Raw genomic sequence first — 23,683 nt, 5'->3', positions numbered from 1 at the left:
TCAGGTGATCCCTTTTTGCTTTCTTGCTGATATATTCTGGGCCCACACAGTCATGTCCATGTGGGCCAATTTGCAAAAGGAATTAGAGTGTCAAAAACAGTAGCAGATTAACTTTCATTGAAGTTAAAAACCAGTATTAAAATCCAGACTCTTCCTTTTAAGCTTGCAAAACCCTACCAGTCTTTTGCCTAATGCTGGATACTAAGCTATTCGATGACTCCTTAAATAGAGATACTCCCGGTGCATGATTATCTGAGCCAGTGGTGGAAAGCAGATACAGTACCACTCAATTCCAAAAACATTAATATGCCCGTGCTGGCTCTCTCCTTGGCCCTCCCTAGCTGGGATTTGCAACACGGGGTGGGGGGAGGCAGGGCTGACTCCATGGTTCTAGTCCGCCTGCAGCCGACTGGTTTAGCTGAGTGACTGGGTGACTGGCAGTCACCACCACTTCAGAGCAGGTTATCTTCTCAGATGGAAGGATGGGAGGAATACAGGTCGGAGTGGTGCATTAGTTTATTGGGGGGGTGGGGGTTGGAGATTCACATTTACTTATATGCCGTTGTAAGATTCACAGGAAACCCGGCAACTCTCTTAGAGAAGAGCCAACCCTAAGAGAAATCCACCATCTCTCTCGTCTGTGCTCCTTCCCTCGGCGTGTCATTAGGGGGCGCTCTCATAGTGAGGGACGATCCCTCCCACCCGTTTTTATTTAGGTAGCTGTGTTTACAGGCAAAGACTTGCTGTCTTTCATTTTCTAGAAAGGATGGCAGAGATGAAAGAGTCGGTCTTCTTTCAGGTGGCAGAGCCAAGAATAATTTCAAGCTCTTATAAACAAATGAGAATCTTTTTGGAAATTAATTCAGAGTAAAAGCTGACTTATCTACCAATACCTGAAGTTTGGTTTTTTTTTTTTAGATTTTTTTTTTTTTTTGATGCAGACCATTTTTAAAGCCTTTATTGAATTCTTTACATTATTGCTCCCATTTTATGTTTTGGTTTTTTGGCTGTGTGGCATGTGGGATCTTAACCACTGGCCAGGGATTGAACCTACACCCCCTGCATCAGAAGGCGAAGTCCCAACAACTGGACCACCAGGGAAGTCCCTCACCTGAAGTTTTATTAGCATACATGCTGACCTTATGTCCTTGAGATACTGTGCATATCCTGCAAGGCCTTTGGAATCGTATGTGCTAAGTCATGTCAGTTGTGTCCAACTCTTTGTGACCCTATGGACTGTGGCCCGCCAGTCTCCTCTATCAATGGGATTCTCCAGGCAAGAATACTGGAGTGGGTTGCCTTGCTTTCCTCTAGGGATCTTCCCTACCCTGGAATTGAACCCACATCTCTTATGTCTTCTGCACTGGCAGGTGGATTCTTTACCACTAGTAAGCGAAAGACTAAATGGGGCCCTTGCTTATGCCTGTAGAATCTTTACACTTTCAATTCTCTAAAATCTGGTTATCTGTGTATGCTATGCTATGCTATGCTATGCTAAGTCACTTCAGTCGTGTCCGACTCCTCTGTCCATGGGATTTTCCAGGCAAGAGTACTGGAGTGGGGTGCCATTGCCTTCTCCGATCTGTGTATGGTATGTATGAAATAGCCAGTTAAACTCATTATCCGGGAAAACCACAGTAAATAGCCCTCTAGATAGGCCCTCCTTCCAGGGCACATTTCTTAAGAATCAAGGGCAGGCTCGTCACCTTGACTGTGTTCCGGTCGTTGATGAGAATCTGCTCTTCGTTAATGTAGAAATAGACGGGCGAAATGATGGTGAGATTGGGGGCCGACCACTTGTCGAAGTTGATGATGAGCTGGAAGGAGATGTCGGGGAGCTTCTGGCAGATAGTGGAGAGCACGAAGGCGCAGTTGGCTGGGAAGCGGAGGAAGGCGCCGTCGAAGGTGCGGAAGACGCCGCCGCCGGCCGCCAGGCAGTAGGAGGTCTTGGTACTGAAGCAGCCGCGCACCCCGTTGCGCAGCGCGCACTCCTCGTCCGACTTGCACTGGCGCGGGTCGCACTGGATTAGGTTGCGCCGGAAACAGCGGCACCGCCGCGTGCAGTCGCTGTTCCAGAACAGCTGCTTGGGCTGGAAGAGAGGCGCCCTTTGCATGAAACTCTGGTGGTGGTCAAGGTTGGGGACCCCAAAGCCCAGTCCACCTGGACCATTTCCGGGCTGGGTTGGCCTATCAGTAACAGGGCTGGAATTTGCCACAAGGGAGGCTGGTTCAAGTCAAACAGTACCTGCCTTCCGGGTAACTCAGATGCCAAACAATATGCTACCTGGTCTCTAGTGATTTCAATCAAGAATTTGGGGATCTTCACAGTGGGTTGTAGAGCTAATCACAGTCAACCAACTAGAGAAGCAGGTCAAGGAACTAGGCAAAGTGGAAAATACTTGGTAGGGAATTCATCTAACAAGTATCAGCTCTACTTGAAGGAACAAATTTAAATTCACTCAATAATGATAAACCCCACCCTTCAATTTTAACTAGGCTAAAGAAAGAGAGAACTAATTCCTATGCTGAACCATTTTTGTCACCTTAAAAAATGCACAATGTGAGAGTTGCAAGTTAAGTTTTATTGGGGGCAAAATAAGGGCTATAGCTCAGGAGACAGCATTTCAGATAGCTCTGAGATACTGCTCCAAAGAGGCAAGCGGGAGGGTATGTATGTGATTTTGATGAAGGGAGAATATATGCAATCAAGCACTTATTTTTTGCAGAAGGTTTCTGCTAGTCATGAGGAGCAGTCATGACCATGAAGGATTTTAGTGCTTTTCTAGATATAAGGAGCTACAAGAATTGCGTGCATAAAATCGGCTCTAAAAATACCTATTTGAAGACCTATCCCTGGTTTTTCCCAGAGCACAGAATGCCTGATTTCTGCTCTTCACCCTGAACTCTTTTCAGGGAATGTTGAAAAATAAGCAGCTGACGTAGCACATGTTTTAATCCCTGTAGAGGTAGATGGCAAGTGCCAATGGCAAGTGCCAATTTGTAGCTGACAGTTTCAACATTTCACAGGACTCACTGTTCCAAACTTCTTTCCTTGTAAATAATCTAATTTACTTTTGTTGCAGATACCTCTATTTCTATATCCTGAAGCGAGAAATCTAGATAACAGTTAGGGTCCATGAAGGGAAAACTTTGGGATCAGACCACCTGGGTTTCGATCCCAGCTCTGCCACCCTACTCATGCCACCCTGAGAGGCTCTGCCAGCCTCCCAGAGTGTTGGTTTGCTTTCTCTAAATTGAAGTTAGTAATAATGTCTTGCAAGGCAGTTGTGAAGATTAAATTCAATAAGACGTGTGATGCACATTTCCCGGCTGAGAGTAGGTACTCAATAAATAATAGCTGCTGTTATTACCAGAGAAGAACCACTCATCCTCTTTCAGATAGTGGGGAATTATAAAAATTTATATTAAATACCTGCAACGAAGTGTATCAGCAATTGGTGGCAGCTATTATTTTTCACTCTTTCTACAACCTGTAGACACAGCTGTACTTGGAGAGTCTGTGCTCTTGATCTCATACCTGTTCTAGACTAAGAATTCCAGGGAACTGTTTGAAATTGGTCATGACTGTTCAAGTGGAGTGTGGTCCCAATGAGTGGTTTACTTCATAGAGATGAGGGCACTCAAGGCATTAATTCAATTTTCTAAAACAGTGCTTTCCAGAGATGTTTTAATTGCACAAGAAGGGCCTGTTCTACTGTCTGGTCACAATTTTCTGCATTAACGATAGACTTATCAAAATCCTGGATATCAAATAGAGATCTGACTTAGATCCAAGGGTAAGTAGGAAGAGGGTGAGATCTTCCAGGAAGAGTTTTCTCAAGAAAACCATTCCTGATTCTTTCACCCCTAAAATGGAGTATAAGTAGTTCCCGGAACCTCTTTCCAGACCCGTGAAATATTCTGGGTGCCAGCAGCTTCACAAATTGGCTTCCTTTCTCTTATCAGATTTGCAGAATAATTGAGTGGATGGTCTGGCCTCTCTCAGATAAGAAGTCAGACATTGCATGGGTGGGGAGAGAAAAATAACCTGATGTATGTGGATATGATCAAGGGTCCATAACTCATCCTACAGGAGAACTTGATCATGAAAGTAGCATCCCAGTAAAGAGACTGGCCCAGTGCTGCCTGCTCAACCGTAATTAGACCTGATAAGGACAGCCGGGTAATTACCCTACATGCTAATGGCTAGATGTGTTCTCTTTTTATTTCCAAAGAAATCTGTCGTATAAACAAGCCTCCAAGCTTGCGTGAACTGTGGCAAGTAGGTATGCATTATTTGTTCTGGGAATTTGCTACTTCCCAGATATAAGCTGTTGTCAAAACCCACTGACTTTCTGATGAAAAGTGGATACTAATGTTGAGAGTGCTAATAGCTGCTGAGAGCTGTATTGTGCTTTTTCTAAGAGCTCCAAGGGCTTTTATATGCATCATTTCATTAACACGCCTGGATTTTTTTAATTTATAAAATGCCTCTTAAGAGAATTAACAAAACAATAAGCAGCTACCAATTATTGAACTGCTAGGTGCCAGGTACTAAGGCACCTGCATAGATTACACAATGACCATATGAGTTGGTATTATTAGTAATGTTTTGGAGATAAGGTCACAGAAGCTCAGAGAAATAACACAGTTTGTTCAGTGTCACATCACCAGTGTTGGTTCAGCTAGGATCAAGCCCAAATCTCAATCCATTATGTCACAGACACTCAGGATCTCTGTTGAGGGAAGCATGACACACTTGATAAGTGGATACATTTCAGTAAATCTCTGGACAGGGGAGCAGAGATTGAAATAGTGTTTTTAGTTTTGAGCCTGGTTATCTCTTCTCCCAGATTGTAGGAAAATGGAATCTATTATTATTTTCTCCCACATGTTTTGCCTCTTCCTTTCAAATAATCAATATCTCTGAGAGCTAACTTCAAAACTCACCTCTGCCAAGAAGCCTTCTTTGATCAATTCTGCTATCTTACTCTACTTCCCCCCATCTTTCTAATACAACATTTAAACAAATTTCCCACTGAAAATGAGACTGATGGTAACGGCCATATTCATCTCATTCTATTTCTTCTCAAAGTAAAGCCAACTTAGTTGTTCTTGAACAAGAATAATATTTCTTTACAGAAAGAAAGCAGTGTTTCTTTTTTGCCTAGTTTATTTTCAATTTAGACACTTCAATTAGGTTTTTTTTTTAATGCTTCGATTCTTTTTCATTTTAAAATTGATTAGTTCTGTAGGGTATTATTTTTCACTTGTTGATATGTTATTTTGTAATTGTCCTCTTGTTTTTAAAGTGCATTTTTTTCTCCTCTCCTGAATAGATTTTTAAGTTCCTTAAGGCAGGGAACATGCTTTATCATCCCCAACAATACCACTAGCACGGAGATCTTCAAATAGCAGCTATTGCACAGATGCTGTTGTTAACTGTCTACTCACCAATGTCAGGTATTGATATCGTTTAAACAGAGAATGGGTGAGAGGCAGAACCCAGGGCTAAATAACCTCTCCAGGCAAGATCTTTTTAAGCACATAAAGTATTCCAGCACATAAAGAAAGATTACAGGGTGGAAGTGTAAATGATTTTGCATGCTCATATGTTTTACTCAGGGACATCTGAGAAAGGCATCTTCATCAGCTCTATGTGAAGCCCCCAAAGAGAGAGAAGAGGGTAGGATGCGGAAAACAGGACATTAAGCAGCCCAGACAGAACTCTCTGGGGATGGTCCTAGAGGGACAAATGGCACACGAGGAGATGGCAGCCTTCACTCCTCTTCTCATGGAGCTGCAATAGACAGAAGAGAGAAAGCCACCCTCCCAGCCTAGAGCTCCATATTTTCCAGTTAAAACTGCCCTTAGCTAAGACAGGTATAAATGTCAGATTCACTGCCTTCCTATTTCCAAACAGCAGCTACGTCAGAAGCTTTCAGACTAAGATTTACAGGAGAGGAAATCAGAAGGGCTTAGAGAAAGGCACGGAGGAGGGAGAAAGGCACACACAATGCTAGCGAGGAGGCGGGTAGAGTGAGACCCAAGCGCATGTCTAAATCCGGAGCCTCTGTCCGTCCGTGACCTGTCCGTGACCTCTCGCCCCACAGGTCCCCCCTCTCCGCCTCCCTGTGAATCCACAGCACCATCTTATCCTCATCCGAAGGGAAGATGGGTTCACCGCGACCCATCTTTCTTCTAGCGGGCAGAGAACTCCGCTGCCTCTCAAGGAAGACAGGCGGGCCGGCGCCCCTACCTCGTAGTACTTGCCGTCGGAGTAGCAGCCGCAGCTGTGGGGCAGAATGCAGCTCTTGCCGTTGAGGACGTAGCCGGGGTCGCACTGGCAGCCCTCCACGCAGTAGTGGTTGCAGTCGCTCTTGAGGCGGATGGCGGCGCAGCGGGGCTGGCACACGCTCACGCAGCTCTCGTAGTGGCTGTTGGGAGGGCAGGCGACGGCTGCAACGGGAGACACGGGTCAGGATGGGCCATCCCCAGGGCTGTCAAAGCCTTCCTCCCGGCCTTCCCTCACCCACTCGGGGAGATGGAGGCCTGGTGGGGAGGAAGCTTTGCCCCCCACCTCCCGCTTTCCTCCCCTCTCTGCTTATGCAACGCCTCTATGGGACTCAGCACTGCAGAAACCATGGACAGCAGAGCAGAGGGAGGTTACCCGGCTCCTCACACCTCTTGCTCCTCACACCTCTTGCTCCTCTCCTCAGTCTTGCTTTCCCTGAGGTTCTCTCCAACCTGTTGCCTTAAACCCACTACCCAACATGCATCTTGACTCCAGTGATTCATTGGATGGTCTCCAGGGGATGCCCCACACTCATTTCTGCCTTTAGGTCCCCATCTGGTGTTCATCTCCCTTCCCCCACCCATTTCTTCATCCTCCCAGTGTCTCCAAATTTATCTCCCATTTATCATTTTCTTACTGGAGTATAAAGGCTTTACCATTTTGTGTTAGTTTCTGCTGGACAATGAAGTGAATCAACTATACCTGTATGTATATCCCTTCCCTCTTCGACCTCCCTCCCACCCCCTTCCCTACCATCCCACCCATCTAGGTCATCACAGAGAACGGAGCTGAGCTCCCTGTACTTTATAGCAAGTTCCCACTACCTGTCTATCTTCCACATGGTGTATGTATGTGTTAGTTACTCAGTCGTGTCAGACTCTTTTTGACCCCGTGGACTGTAGCCTGCCAGGCTCCTCTGTCCATGGAATTCTCCAGGCCAAGAATACTGGAGTGGGTAGCTATTCCCTTCTTCAGGGGATCTTCCAGAACCAGGGATCGAATCCGGGTCTCTTGCATTGCAGGCAGATTCTTTACCATCTGAGACAGCAGGGCAGCCCTTTACACATGGCAGTGTGGTGTATTATGTCAACCCTATTTTCCCAATTCATCCCACCCACCCCTTTGCCGCAGTGTCCACATGTCCATTTTCTACATATTCATCTCTATTCCTCCCCTGGAAATAGGTTCATCTGTACAATTTTTCTAGACTCTACATAATGTGTTAATATTTTATTTGTTTTACTCTTTTGGCCATGGTCCATGGCATGTGAGAGCTTAGTTCCCTGGCCCAGTATTGGATTGTGTCCCCTGCATTGGCAATATGGAGTCTTAACCCCTGGACCGCCAAGGGGAGTCCCCAGATCCCTCATTCTTCAAGCCCCAGGTAGAATCCCAACTTATCTGCAAAACTCCCTATTCTTTCACTAACTCAAAACTTCCAGAACCCTTTTCCAAGCCAATAGTTTTTAACAGTTGGCCCTTGAACCCCTTGATTTCTGAGAAGGCAAACCTACGTGGTGTGTGTGCCTGTGTATAGAGACCAATCCATGTCAACTATGTTCTGTGGCTTTTAAATGTATGTACACGCTTTCCTGGAAGGCAACTGGGGTCCTGGTGAAGGGTGTGGGCTCTGGAATCAGCTCTAAGAGATTGGAGCCATTACCTAATCTCTCTGGGTTTCAGCTCCTTATCTGTACTATGCAGTTACCCAGGGCAGCACTTCATGGCTTTTTGGGAGGGAATGAGTGAGTCTGTGTACTTAGAACAGTGCCAAGCACCTAAGTGCTTGGTGTGCTGCAGTCTGTGGGGTTGCAAAGAGTCAGACGAGACTTAGCGACGGGACAACAGCAACAACAAGCACCGAAGTGTTCAGCAAGTGGTAGTCAATCATTAAAGACAGATTTGCTTAAATATTTTACAGAAACTAGTATTTAAGTCAATGTATACAAAAAAAGCGGTAAAGAACCTGCCTGCCAATGCAGGAGATGTGGGTTTAAACCGAGTTGGGAAGATCCCATGGAGAAGGAAACGGCAACCCACTCCAGTGTTCTTGCCTGGGAAATGTCATGGACAGAGGAGCCTCATGGGCCACAGTCCATCAGGTCGGAAAAGAATTGACATGACTTATCAAATAAACAACAAAAATAACAATACAAAAAAGTACAACTACTCTTATGTGGGAATTTCTACTCTACATCACTTAGGCTTGAATCATTGTTTTTGCACTGCTCTGTGTATTTTATGTGTTTATAAAGATGCTACATCCTTGTACATTTATCCATGCCCTCATGAGTTAATGAATCTCTACAATAAATTCCTGGAAGTGGAATAATTGGGTCAGAGGGTATGTGCATTTAAGCTTTTGATGGATGCAACTGAACTGGCCTCTAAAGAGACTGTCAATTTATCCTCCTACCAGGGCTATATGAGATTTATTTTTCCCTCATCCTCACTAATTGTTTATCCCCAAACTTTCTGGTCCTTGGAAAAAAACTACATGCTATACCTATAAGGGATCACCATCCAGAATATGAAGGAACTTCTAAAATTCAACAACAAAAAAAACCAATCTGATACAAAAATGAGAGAGGAATTTGAATAGACCTTTCTGCAAAGAAGATATATGAATGGCCAATAAGCATGTGAAAATCAACACCACTAATCATCAGGAAAATAAAAGCTATAATGTAATATCACCTCCTACCCATTAAGATGGTTACTATAAAAAAACACCCAGAAAATAACAAATATTGGTAAAGATGTGGAAAAATTGGAACCCTTTGCCCTGTTGATAAGTATGTAAAATGGTACAGCTGCTGTGGGAAAGAGTAGGGTGGTTTCTCAAAGAATTGAAAATAGAATTACCCTATAGGCCCAGCAATTCCATTCCTGGGTGTATACTTAAAAACGTGAAAGAAATATCTCTAAGAGACATTTAGACACTGTTGTCATAGCAGCATTATTCATTATAGCTAAATCATGGAAGCAATACAGGTGTCCACCAATGGATGAATGGATAAGCACAATGAAGTCTATACATACAATGGAATATCACTTAACCTGAAAAAGGAAGGAGATTCTGCAACTTGGATGAACCTTGAGACATTATGCTAAGTGAGATAAACCATCCACGAAAAGATGAATACCGTATGATTCCACTTATGTGAGGTATCTAGTTAAGACAGGAAGTAGAACAGTGGTTTCAGGGGACTCTGGAAAGGGAGAGGAATGGAGAGTTAGTGTTTAATGGGTACAGAGTTTCAGTTGAGCAAAATGAAAAGCATTCTGGAGGTGGGGGATGGTGGTTGCACAACAATATGAATGTACTTAGTGACACTGAACTACACCCTTAAAAATGGTTACAATAGCAATTTTGTTATGTGTATTTTACCACAATAAGAAATTAATGCTATATCCTTATTTCATTTGCATCCTTTGTGAGACTGATTATCTTTTTCCTTTGTTTATAATCTATTTGTATATCTTTTTCTGTGAATTGCCTTTTCACGTCCTTTACACATTTTGTTTGTTGAATTTTTTATTAAATTGTAAAAGCTCTTTGTAAACTGAAAATACATTTTTGTTTGTCACGTGTTAAAATATTTACCAATTGCTTTTTGACTTTGCTGCTTCTTCCTTTTTTTTTTGGTACATTGGTTTGTGATCTTGATGATGTTTTTGCCATATGGAAATACAAAAGTTTAAAGTAGTCAAATTTATCATGTTTTCCCTTGTGGTTTTAGGTGTTTTGCTTAGAAAGGCCCTCTTTACTCCTAGATTACCAAAAATATGCCTTTGTTCTCTTTTAGTAGTTTGTTTCATTTTAAATTTGTTTATTCTGGCTGTGCTGGGTCTTCGCTGCTGCATGGGCTTTTCTCTAGTTTTGGAGAGCAGGGGCTACTCACTAGTAGCAGAGCACGCGCTTCTCTTTGCAGTGGCTTCTCAGTGCGGAGCACAGGCTCCAGGGTGCACGGGTATCCGTAGTCGCAGCACATGGGCTCTGTAGCTTTGGCTCACAGGCTCGAGAGCACAGGCTCAATAACTGTGCACAGGCTTAGTTGCTCCATGGCATGTGGGACCTTCCCAGATCAGGGATCAAACCCATGTCTCCTGCATTGGCAAGTAGATGCTTTACCACTGAACCACCAGGGAAACCCTTCTGGTAGTTTTATGATTTAAATGTTCATGTTTAATCTTGGCTCTGTCTGGGTTTTATTTTTGAGTGAGGAAATGAAGGAAGGATTTAATTATTTTTCCCCCTGATAGTTTGTCCTTTATTGACTAATACACTTCCCCCAGTGATTGGAAACACCAGCTTTACTATATACTAATTTCTCTTTGGTGTTTGGGCCTATTTCTAGACTTTCTCATTGGCCCACTGGTTGGTTTTTTCTGTGCATGTGCCAGTATCGACTAGTCATCTGGCAAATCCCATGGACAAGGTACAGTCCACAGGGTAGAAAAGAGTCAGACACAACTGAAGCAACTTAGCACGCACGCATTGAAACTCTACAATATATTTTAATATCTGGGAAGACATAACTACCAATTTAGAAATGTCTACTGTTGTTTCAAGTATACCCGTCCTATTTGCCCAACAAGGCAATAAACTCCATATTTCATACTTCTGATTTTTTGTGGTCCCCCAAACAGTGCTGAGAATGTGACAAGTGATTAATAAATACTTGATTCTTGACAACAATCTTCCAAATTCCTAATTCTGATTTTCTCCACCCAAATGCAGTACGGAGAGCTGAAAGTGATGATGGTTCTACACCTGGATTTCTATTGTGGTCACAACTGTGTCTCTTGCTGTGGCCAGTGGACTGATACAGCCTTTGTGCCCTCGGTGGGCAGGATGCATGGGAAGAGCAACGCAGCAATGAAATGGAACTGGTCAAGGTTCTGGAGTCAGGCTGACCGGGCTTGAGTCTTGGCCTCTGTGACTAACTAGCAATGTCACCTTGGGCAGGTTATCTACTCTCTCTAAACCTTGGCTCCTCTGCTTCCTCATCTGTAAAATGGAGATAATAACATCTCCCTCATCAAATATTAATCATTGTTATCATAAAATGGGGTGCAATTTTGTACAGTGCCTGGCACTTCGATGAAAGTTTCTGTTACTAACAGTAGGAACAGTTGTAGTAGTAACAATAGGAATTTTTAAAGTTATTCAACTACAATTTTTTTTTGATCGCGCTGGGTCTTTGTTATAGCTCCAGGCTCTTCCGTGCGGCTTCGCTAGTTATGGTGCAAGGGTTCTAGAGAGTGTGGGCTCAGTAGCTGCAGCACGTGGGCCCAGTTGGCCCTTGGGATGTGGGCTCTTAGTTTCCCTGACAGGGATCAAACCTGTGTCCCATGCCATTGCAAGGGATTCTTAATCACTGGACCACTAGGGGAGTCCCTCAGTTAGAATTTATTGAGTTTGCAGAGAAAGATATAGGAAAATGCCTAATGATCAGACTTTTGACCAAGAGCTTTGAAGTAGCAAAATCTGCCTCTGAAAAAAGAGAAAATGATACTCAACGTTGGCTGATGAGGCGCCAGACAGCCTTGTGTATGAGCCGTCATCACGTTTAATTCTCACGATGGCCCGCTGAGGTTGGAAGGTGCCTCCCCAGACCTGGTTCTACAGAGCTCTGCATCCCCTGTGGTACCCAGGCACTCCCAACCCCCCAGGGCTTCCTGGCCTGACCAGATAAGAGGAGCAGCATCCTACAGCCAGAGAGCACTGTCTCTGGAGCCACCTTCCAATTTACCCAAGCCAATTTCCTTGGGAAAGTCACTGAATTACTCTGAGCTTTGGTTTCCTCCTCTAGAAAGTGGGACTATTAATATGGCAGAAACCAACACAATATTGTAAAGCAATTATCCTCCAATTAAAAATAAATAAATTTTTAAAAATAGGGCGTACTTTACAGGGTTGCTGTAAAGTTATAGGAGTCATTGACTGAGGACTCAGCACTGAGAAGAGTGCCTGGCACATGGTCAGAGCTAAGTACCTGCAATGAATTTATTATTTTCTTCTCTTACTGTATCCTCACCATCAAGTGCTCTAATTTAAGTTCTCCATTAAAGAACTGAAAGAATGACAGATGCAGCTGAAAGAATTTTAAGACAGCATTCGCAATAAAGACAACTGGCCTCCCCTCCCTGCTCTAAGCCTATTTGTTCAACTTGGGTGAAAGAGTTTTCCAATGCATTTGCAAAAAGAGTAATTCAGTAATAAATTATCCCATTGATGGGAACAGCCAATATTATTGATAACCAACAGCATCCTACCTTGTTACCAATCAAGCATATATTTAATGGGCAATTCTGGCTTAACCCTTTTTCTCCTGAAAACAGCATTCTCATTTCTCAACATGTGAGTGTTGAAATGGATGAATTCTTAGTGGAAGAGAGGAGTGGGACATGCATGTGTGCTAAATCACTCAGTCATGTCCAACTCTTTGCAACACTATAGACTACAGCCCATCAGGTCTTATGTCCATGGGAATTCTCCAGGCAAGAATACTGGAGTGGGTTGTCCTGTCCTCCTCCAGGGGATCTTCCCGACCCAGGGATCAAACCCACGTCTCATGTCTCCTTCACTGGCAGGCGCGTTCTTTACCACTAGTGCCACCTGAGCAAACCCAGGGAGGGAGACGGGGGATGCTATTCCTGCCCTCATGTCTCAGAGGTTAACACCATGTCAGATTTGGTTGTTGTTTAGTTGCAAAGTTGTGTCCAACTCTTTTGTGACACCATGGACTGTAGCCCACCATGCTCCTCTGTCCATAGGATTTCCCAGGTAAGAATACTAGCGTGAGTTGTCATTTCCTTCTCCAGGGGATCTTCCAACCCAGGGATCAAACCCACATCTCCTGCATTGGCAGGAGAGTTCTTTACCACTGAGCCACCAGGCAAGCCCCAAACTTGGTTACAAACAATCATATTGAAGCCAGTCTGTGTTCAGTGATCTTTCAGATTGAATGGCTGAGTTAGGACTCAGGCTCCCACGGCTTTTCTCTGCTTCTGAAATTCAAAATGGAAAACTAAGCTGCCTCCAACTGTGTCCGCACACCCTCCATCTCCACCCACACGCCATCTCTAAAGTGTAATTTTTTTTTTCTCTTATTTTAGCTTTTCTTTTTGCCAGTCACCACCACCACCTCTTCAGGAGCTTTCTTTTAGATCTTGGCCCCTGTCCTGAAATGCCAAGGTGAGGGAAGGACTATCCCCACTGCGGTGAGGACAGCTGGCCTAGGCCTTGCTGGCAGGCAGAAGTCCAGGCAGGGATGGAGTTCATGGTCAAGGGTGGGCAGGATAGACTCTGCTCTGACTTGTATGGAGCTCCCTGTGACTATGTATAGAGGATGCCACCAATGTCTGGACAGCACTCTGAGCGGGGGAGAGGAAAGAATGCTGGTTGAGGGGACAGGAGGACAAGAAAAATAGTCTTCATAGCCTTTAGGAACAGTCTCCCTTTTCCAAACCGTTTCCCCATCCTGCACCAGTTTCAGCCCTATGGGTCCAAGCTCCCTAGAAGAAGGGGACCTTTCTCCTCAAAGGTAAGGCCATGAGCGTGTGCTAACTTGCTTCTTTTTCTTTCCCATGAGTGACAACATTTGATACCCATAATTTCAGGTGAGAGCTCCTGGTATTAGCCTTCTTTAAACAATTCTTATCTGCTCATTGCAGCTAGAGGTAATGGATGTGGGCAGACACTATTCTCTGCCCCACATCCCAGCGACACCAGACAAAATGGCGGCCTCCGCGGCATGGCTACAGGAAAAGAGGGACTGCTCTGCAGCAGGTCTCAAGAGGCAGCAGGCAGGGTCTCCTTCCTAAAACTCTCTCCCCATCCTGCACCATGTCTAGGCCCCTGGCTTCAAAGGCTGGTCTTCTGATTTAGGGGAAGGTAAGCTCTCTTATGGGTTTCCCAGGCAGTGCAGTGGTAAAGAATCCGCCTACCAATGCAAGAGACACAAGTGACTTGGGTTCGATCCCTGATCAGGAAGATACCTTGGAGGAGGAAATGGCAACTACTCTAGTATTCTTGCCTGGGAAACCCCATGAACAGAGGAGCCTGGAGGGCTATGGTCTGTGGGGTCACAAAGAGTCCGATACAACTGAGCAACTGAGCATGCTGACAATGAAGCACTCTCACCCCAGTGAGCTCACCTCAGTGAATCCAGAGTAGTTCTGGAGGTTTATCCACAGTCTGACTTTTTCATAGGCGTATTTATTTTATTAAAGTCACCAGAGGCCCCTACTGGCATTGCTCCCTGTAACCCCTCACTCAGGGATTGAGCCTGGCTGACATGGCATCTTCTCCGTCCCCCTCCCCACTTCCTCCCACCCTCCCCTCCTAATCTACATGAATACAATTATGTGGAATGTAAACGAACTGTGTGAGCATTAAATGACAATACTGTTTTTGGTTTTTCATCCAAATCTCCCTTTACCAGGATGAAAAGGGATTTTATTCTCCAGGACCCCTGCTGTATCACTTATTTGGAGCTCTTTGCATTCAGCATCCATTTGTAGCCTTTCTCATACAGTTAGGCCTAAAAGAAATTTGCTGTAGCTAATGAGATTGAGATGGGAAAACAGACCCAGGCAGTTTGGCCAAAGACCAATAGCAGTTTCTCTTCCCCATTTTTTCCTATTGTGATGTGCTAAATGCAGATAAATTATTCCACTATGTAGTGTACAGGCTGAGAGCTGGAGCTTTGAGGCTGGAAGGTCAAACCCTGACTTTGCCACTGAAATTGTAGGACTTTAGGCAAGTTACTTAACTCCTGTGAGTCTCAGTTTCTCCCTGACTAATTGGGTGATTGAGGAGATAATGTTGATAAAGTGTTTAGCACTGGACTTGGCTCAAAGCGAGCCAGGAATGTAACAACAATACCACTTAACATGCATGGAGTGCGCTAGGCTTTCAATTATCTAATTTGATCCTCCTGACGTTTCTGTAGCATAAAGAGTGTAGGCAGCAGCATTATCGGGGAGTGCGGGGGGGTGGGGGTACAAATGACCAGGGAGGACAAGTGAAATGCGTCAGGGTCACAACCATCCTTACGGACAGAGCAAGGCAAGAATCCAGGCGCTCTAGTTCTTCTGCTTTTTCTCTCTTTTTTCATTGACATATAATCGATGTGCAATATTAATGTTAATCTCAGGTGTATCTAATTCTTTTTCCAATGTTTTCAACATTCTGTCCAATGCTTTCAACATTCTGCTATATTTCATCAATGCAAAAACTGATACACGACATGTGTGCGTGCTAAATTGCTTCAGTCGCGTCTGATTCTTTGTGACCTATGAAATGTAGCCCGCCAGGCTCCTCTGTCCATGGGACTCTCCAGGCAAGAATACTGGAATGGGTTGCCATGCCCTCCTCCAGGGGATCTTCCTGATCCAGGGATTGAACCTGGGTTTCTTACATGTCCTGCATTGGTAAAGCAGGTTCTTTACCACTAGTGTACCTGATAAATGACATATATGAGTCAAATAGAAAAATATATTAGGTGAAAGCATATAAATTATCAGTACAGTGATGAGTCAGTGAGGTTCTAGAACTATGAACTAAGCAACCTACTATCTCATTCCCCCCTATTTGTCTTTTGTTAGAATCCTACTGTGTCCTTGCTGAGCCCAAATGCCATGTGGGCTGCTCTCTGCTTTATGTACATTTTGATTCATCTTCAGAGGAATATAAAGGAAGGAAGTGGTATTAACCCCATTTTATAGATAAGAAGACAGAGGTTCTTGGAGGTTTGAGCTCTTGCTTCAGATAGCAAACTCAATTCCAAAGGGTAGATCTCCTTACCCCCAAAAAGTGCATATCCTGAGACATCGCTGGTGGTCCAGCAGTTAAGACTCCATGCTTCCACTGCTAGGGGCCTACATTCAATTGCTGGGTCAGGGAACTAAGATCCTGCATGCCACGCGGCACGGCCAAAAACCCCCACCAAAACCGGAGTGCATGTCCTGAAATGGCCCCGCTGGATTTGCTCTGACTCGTACTGGGTGACTGGCCCACCCACACCAATCAAAATGCAAGGAGAGCCCACAGGAAGGACTCACAGCAGGACGTGTAGTTCCTCCAGCCAGTCACCGCGATCCCCTGGGTCTGGCAGGTGCTGGCATAGTTCTGCAGCCAGCTGCAGGCGGTCTGCACAGCGCCCCCATCGATGCAAGAGTCGAAGAGGCAGTTCTTATAGAAGAAAGTGGGGTTGACCTTGCTGTGGCACTTGGTGAAGCCCGCATTCTGGTTGGGGATCAGGCTGCAGAGCTGCTGCACTTTGGAGAAACCTTCCACCTTGGCACAGGATGGGCAGTGGTCACCACAGCCAATCTGGCAGAAGGTGTCCCTCTTCACCCAGCTCTGTCCAAACTCATTGACGCTGGAGGCCAGCAGACCCATGGGCATCTCCAGGTCGTCGTCGGGGTTGCCATTGTAGCGGCCACACAGGCCGTAGGTGCTGTTCTGCATGCTCCGAGGGACCGTGACGGACAGGAAGGTCTTCCAGTCGTAGACCACCTTTAGCCCAAAGTCAGTTTCCACCACCACGTGGAAACCAAAAGAAAAGATGTTTATCTTCCCTTGTCCCAACTTCAGGGGCAGATAGAGCCGTTCATTGTTGACCTGCAAGAGGAAGCCGGTTGGCATAGACAAATCCAGGTGACCCAGACATTCCCCCACCCCGTCCCCCACTGCTCTTTTAATGATTAGTCTCTGAGAGGCAGCCCCAGAGGGGGGTGGAAGCAGGTTGAATCCAATCTTTGCATTTAGTGTCGTTTCTGTCACTCAACTATTATTATTAGGATTTGAACAGACTTAAATGACTATCCTTTGTACATCAATACACCTATTTATTTCAGTGCCTTCTGTTTATAGCGTTATTTCCCCCAGGAGTTCAAATTGTTTTCTCCAAGGTAATGAGAGGGTAATAAGAATTCAATTAAAGTTTAGACTAAAATATCCAAACCTAGAACTCTTATGTTGCTATTTCCAGCTCTTCCATGGATTTATCTTAGACAAGCCTCAATTTATTAAATCCTTCAGGATCTTCTTTTTCCTGAAGAATGACTTGACTTTGCTGATCCCTCTGCCAAGGATGCTATTCTTTACCCGTCAACATCCTTCTCATCCCCAGACCCTGCTCCAATGCCAGCTCTTCTATAAGACAAGATTTTTGGAGCCTGTGGTCAGAATGAATCACTCCCTCGTCTGGGCAACCAGAACAAGTTATTTATACCTCTCTCCTGTTCTTCTGCACCTTTGGCCAAGATCAGGCACGTGTACCTGTTACTGAAGCGCATATGACATCAGCCTCATATTACAGCTGGTTGTCTACACCTCTGTCTCATCTACAGGATTAGGAGCGACTTGAGAGGAGGGACCACACTTTATTGATCTATGCATCCACCTCCCCCTCGTTCCCCGCTGGGCGCCCACCACAAAGCCTCACGTGGAGAGGGTACTTGACACATGTTTCCTCCTGTATATTTTAAGTTGAGAAAACTAGGAAATCTCTGAGCTTCAAACTCCAGTATGGTATGGCCCTCGCACCACTTTGATTCAGATCAGTCAAATCCTGCAGCTTGTGGCTGGGTGAGTGCATGCTGGAAAACAAAGACTGTTGTGAGGGCTAAGAGAGAGCTGATCTTCCTGGTGGAGAGGAAGGTGGCTGCCCTTTGGGGTGGTCTGAGGTTGCTCTCTGACTGGAAATACCTCCCCTTCTGACCTCCTTAATCTCTTTCTCATCTGACACTCCCACCCCCAGCCCAACCACCTTAATTCAGACTCTCATCACCTTCCAACCTTCCACCTCGACTCTTAAACACACCTGCTACTCCTCTCCCTGCCCTAGTCCTCCCCTCTCCTTCATTCACTCTTCACTGCCTCTCCAATATTTTTTAATGCAATTAATACTTAAAACCCTCTCTGCAGTGTGAATGAAATGGGGGATACACTTAGCACATCGGACAGGGCTCTCCAGGAGCTGGCCCTGCCTCTCAGGCCCAACCCACTCATTTCCTGCACCCCAGCCACACCCAGCACTTCACTGCTCCCCAAACGGACTGAGTTGCACCACTCCACATGCTGCTCCCTTTGCTGTGAGTGTGGTGGTGCTTTCTGGGTCCCTTCGGGGGACTCATCCTCAGCAGTTGTGAATGTGGGCTAGTGATAACTCACAGTTGGTCTTGGTCACAGGGAAGCCATCTGGCCCAGGAGGTTATGACCTCCTATTCCAGCCCTGACCTCACCCTAAGGGCAGCCATTGGTCAATGGCTGACCAACACAGGGGACTGATTCTGTGTGTGGGTCACGCATCAGAGTTTCCGGTGACTGAAACTAGTGTCCAGCTTAGACCACATCCTCTTTGAGCTCCCTACTCCTGGTGTATCCCTCATTTTCAGGCACCACTTTCTCAGACTCTGCCTCTAGGCGATCAAACCTGAGACAGCACTGATGCTCCTCCCCATCCCCCCATTCTCTGGGGCAATATTCACCCTTCAAATTTCAACTCAGCTATCTCCTTGTCTGTGAATATTTGTCCAGGCAGGACTCACTCACTCATCTGGTAGGCATCAGTCTGGCACTACTGTGCACCAGCCACCGTGCTAAATGCTAGGATAAAGCACAAGGCTCTTTCCCTAGGAGCTCACAGGCGTGTGGTCAAGACAAGTACATAAGCAGGTCTGATTGATAAAAGTTAACATTAGAGATAAATAGATGCACAGGAACCAGACTCAGCCTGGGAACAGAATCAAGGATACCTACTGAAGATGGTGCCCACACCCAGCTCTGAATGGGGAGTAGTGCTGGCCAGTCAAGATAGGTTAAGAGTTTGAGATTAAAATATACACATACTAGATAACTAGTTAGGATCTACTGTTTAGCACAGGGAACTCTACTCAATACTCTGTAATGGCCTATATGGGAAAAGAATTTACAAAAGAGTGGATACATGTACATGTATAACTGAGCCACTTTGCTGTACACCCGAAGCTAACACCATTGTAAATCAACTATACCCCAATAAAATTTTTAAAAAATACTACTATAGATAAAATAGCTAACCAACAAGGATCCACTTGTATCACAGAGAATTATACTCAATATTCTATAATATACAGAATAACCATACTCGATATTCTATAATGGAAGAGAATGTAAGAAATATATATGTGTGTGTATATATGTATATACACATGTATGTATAACTGAATCACTTCACTATATACCTAAAACTATTGGAGAAGGCAATGGCACCCCACTCCAGTACTCTTGCCTGGAAAATCCCATGAACAGAGGAGCCTGGTAGGCTACAGTCCATGGGGTCACGAAGAGTCGGATATGACTGAGCAACTTCACTTTCACTTTTCACTTTCATGCACTGGAGAAGGAAATGGCAACCCACTCCAGTGTTCTTGCCTGCAGAATCCCAGGGATGGGGGAGCCTGGTGGGCTGCCGTCTATGGGGTCGCACAGAGTCAGACACGACTGAAGCGACTTAGCAGCAGAAACACAACATTATAAGTCAACTATATTTCAATAAAAATTAAAAGCAGAACAAAACAACAAAAAAGAAGGAATGAAAGTGAAGAAAAGGGTATCCCAAGAAGAGAGCATAGCCCACGTCAAAGCCAAGAGGAGAGAAACAACCTCATAAATATGAGGAATTACAGCAATTTAATGATGCTGGAGCACAAAATGTGACCTTGGGAATGATGGAAGATGAAGATGGAGAGATGGGAGTTTCCTGGACCATGGAGGGCCACGTGTGTAATGTCCCATGAGATCAAGCTTGAAAGAGACTCATTTTGCAAAAAAGTCACCAGTGATCTTAGTAAAAGAACTTCAGTAGCATGATGAAACCTGAGGTTAGACTGGAGAAGTTAAACAGCAGACAGGGGATATGGAAGCAGAGATGACTCCAGGAGTTTGGTAAGAAAAGGGAGCAGAGGGATTAGATAGAAGAGGGATTGGGCTGAACTGGGGTCAAGGTTTGTCTTAGAATAAATATGTTTATGGGTTGAAGAGAAGGACCTAAGACACAGGAGAGGGAGGAGATGACAAATGGGCAAGAGCCTGAGAAGGCAAGATAGAGATGGTGCAGGTGGGTAGTGGCCCTGGAGGGGGAAGAGATGCCTCATTCTCTGGAACAAGGAGAGGAGGTGAAGATGACGTGGTGATGGGTCATTTCGGTGACAGGGTGGAGGAGGGAAGTGGAGGAGGGAGATCACATCTGGTAGGCACAATTCTCTCAATAAGAAGGCCCAGAGCTCAGGTGACATAGGTTCCATGTAGACCCATAATACAGGTGCTCAAGGTCACTGAGACACGGAGGCCGAAGGGCCTCCCACCAGCCTTGACAACACACGTGAATAAACGCAAGGCTGTGCACCAAATGGCTCACGTGTGCCCGCTGGCGTTTCTCCAATTCTCTGCTCCTGGCTACCGGATGTCAAGCAGGGGGCGACACCTTGGGGAGGTCTTGTACCTGGATTACAACTGAGAGGCTTCGAGAACCTGGGAAAGCAAGGCCTCAACATAAACAGGCCGGCTTGGCTTCTCTCATCTCTGAAGCCCCGGGAATGCCACCCCCATCCCTACATCCCTGCCCTGTCTGCCCTTGCGAGTGAGAATGGAGGGAAGGTGGGAGGCCGAGGAAGGAAGGGGTCAGTAAGGAAGCAGTGCCTGATGGACGGAGGACGCAGGCACAGAGGAGGAAGAGGAGGACGTGGGGATCAGTGTGGGGCTATTTGTTTCTAATCTGAGTATCGGAAATAAGGCCACAAACTTGCTTTTCAGTGGAGAGCTTTCCTTTAAATAGCTGGCCCAGACCTGCTGCCACCTCTTCAGCTGTTCTGAGGTCCCCTCACAGCCCCCCACCTTGCTGCCCCTCTGGGTCTCCATGGACGATTCCTGGCCCTCCTTCTGGGCCCGGCCAATGGACACCTTCAGGGCTCAGCTCCGGGTCATCTCTTCCAGAAAGCCTTCCTTCTCCACCCCCAGGTAGCTCAGGCAACCTGTTCTCTCATGACACCCACCTTCCGCCCACACATCACATTTTTCTGGGATTTCACATCATGTTAAAGTTACCTGTGAACACATCTGTCTCGCCTACCAGACCCTGAGTTCCCTTAGCACAGGAGCCCTGTTTGACTCATGTTTCTACCCTCAGGGTTTGGCACAGGACAGACATCAATACAAGCCTGTCAAACACAACTGAGCCAGAGTGATGTTCAAAGGTCCTCTCTTCTCTGCTGCCCATAGGATGAGCAGTCAGTGATAAAGACACTGGCTGTGAGGCTCCTGAAAGCCTTTCCCTCAGCCTGGACCACTCAGGACCTGGCTGTGTTGAGCCTAGGGGAGACGGAGGACAGGGGCCATCTCTGTGGAGCTCCGGCTGTGGAAGGCTGATGCTTGGGCTGTGCAATGCCCTGGAGAGGCTCCCCTCTCCTGCTCACCCCACACCCTGCCTGGTACACACACAGCATGTTTATTTCTAGTTTTCCTTGGCTTAGTGGATTTCCCCATATCCTCAGTACTGCAGGGAAAGAGAGTCCCAGAGGGACCTGGCGTCCCAGGGAGTCCCTTCCAGGTCACCTCTGGTTTTGTGTGCACCGGCAGTGACCTGGCTCTGTTGCTGTGTTTTGCCGGTGCCTGACTGTGTGTTGTCATTATGATGGCCGTTATTCTTCTCAGGGAGAGATGGTGACTAATAATAACATCATGGGAAAAACAAATGCAAATCATTGAACAAGCAGATCCTGTAGTGCATGTTAATAATTCAAAGTAAATGCTAAATCTATCCCCCAGGCCCCCGAAGGAAAGAACCTTCAAGCATCCTGAACTTGGTCTTCCTGTCAGAGATTGGAAAGCTATATACTCTGTTCCCAGCTTGGGCATCTTAGGACATCTGGGGACATAGAAAGGCAGGCTGTGGAAAGTGTCCCCTCACCCCGTTAATCAATTCCTCCTTGCTGCCCATGACTTTCTAATTACTCCCTGTTGTAGACTTGAGTTGTGTCCCCCCAAAAGATACACTGAAGTCTTAACCCCCAGGACATGTGAACGTGGTCTTGCTCGGAAATAGGGTCTTTGCAGATCTTAATCAAGTTAAGATCAGATCACGCTGTGAAAGGGTGGACCCTAAATCCAACGACGAGTGGTCTTAAAAGGAGAGAGATTTGGCACAGGGGGAAGAAGGTCATGAAAAGATGGAGGCAGAGACTGGAGGTATGAGGCCCCAAGGCAAGGGTCACCTACAACCACCAGAAGCTGGGAGAAAGCCTGGAATAGATGCTTCCCTAGGACCCCAGAGGGACCATGGCCCTGCCAACACCTTGATTTCAGACTCCTGGCCTCCAGAGCTCTAAGAAAGTTTCTGCTGTTTTAGGCCACCTGGTCCATGATGCTTTGTGATGGGAGCCCTAAGAACTAACATACTCTCCCTTCTCCATCTCTTTCTGAGAGGAAGAGACCAGCAGTGTGGTTCTCATGGCTCTTGACTTTTTAGCCATGAGTGCATCTCAAGAGACATGTGCCTGGAAGGTGAGCTCACCCAAAGAGAGGGAAACACCCAGTGAGAGCAGGGAATCAGCCTCTGGGGAAGAGAGAAGGGAGAGCAGAAAAAAGAACAAGTGTCCATGAGGATCTGGTGTCCATATGTGAAGGTAACTGGGTCAGAAAACATAGGTAACCTCGGATGTCTACTTAACTAAACCTTGAGAGTGTGTAATGCAAGGCAGAAAATACAATTTCATAGTACACTGGATGAGACAGGGCTTACGAACAGATTGCATTTTAAAAGAAGAGAACAACCTGAAAAGTAGAAAGGTGGAAGAGCATTAAATGTCACAGAAAGAAGGAATGACATCAAAATTTATAAATCTAAGGGTAGAAAAATATCAGAGGAGGAGCAAAGTACAAATAGGAGGCAGCCACATGGACAAAATGATTGATGTCTTTGTTTTAACACAGTTGATGGAAGTGAAGGAGAGAAGTTATTGTAATGAGTGACTTTGACTATCCAGACATCTGTTAGAAAACTTACGTGGCTAAAAGCAAGGCACCTGATATATTCCTAACTTGTTCGGGTGGCAATTCAATCTTCCCAATTGCTGAAGAAGTGACCAGCGGCAAAATGAAAGTTGTAGGAACCTTGGAAGAAAGGGCTTATTATGTCATCTGTTTCCTTTATTTGACAAATGTTTTGAGTGTCATGGCATGCAGTATATTCATTTAACATAAAGATGGATTAGGTGTGGTTCCCACACTCAAGAGGCCCACAATGAGTATTGAGTGAGCCAGACACAAACATCATGGAAAAATGCACTATGATTAATGCCTTCAATGACTGAGGGACCAACTGTTAGAAGGAA

The 23,683-nt window shown here is 45.6% G+C and overlaps 1 protein-coding gene across 1 annotated transcript in view; it reads right to left on the bottom strand.

Annotated features, from left to right (window-relative positions):
• TECTA (tectorin alpha) overlaps positions 1–23,683 on the bottom strand; it is an 82,685-nt gene that overhangs the window by 19,682 nt on the left and 39,320 nt on the right. Inside the window, exons 11-13 of the mRNA XM_055548399.1 lie at positions 16,370–16,931; positions 6,260–6,459; positions 1,707–2,090 (exon numbers count right to left, since the gene is read on the bottom strand). Of these exons, the coding sequence (XP_055404374.1) occupies positions 1,707–2,090; positions 6,260–6,459; positions 16,370–16,931 (1,146 nt within the window). The remainder of the gene's footprint in view (positions 1–1,706; positions 2,091–6,259; positions 6,460–16,369; positions 16,932–23,683) is intronic.

The sequence above is a fragment of the Bubalus kerabau genome, chromosome 15, assembly GCF_029407905.1.
Source record: "Bubalus kerabau isolate K-KA32 ecotype Philippines breed swamp buffalo chromosome 15, PCC_UOA_SB_1v2, whole genome shotgun sequence".
NCBI classification, from domain to species: Eukaryota; Metazoa; Chordata; class Mammalia; order Artiodactyla; family Bovidae; genus Bubalus; species Bubalus kerabau.
The sequence above is the reverse complement of the archived record's forward strand: the minus strand, read 5'-3'. Positions and strand labels throughout refer to the sequence as shown.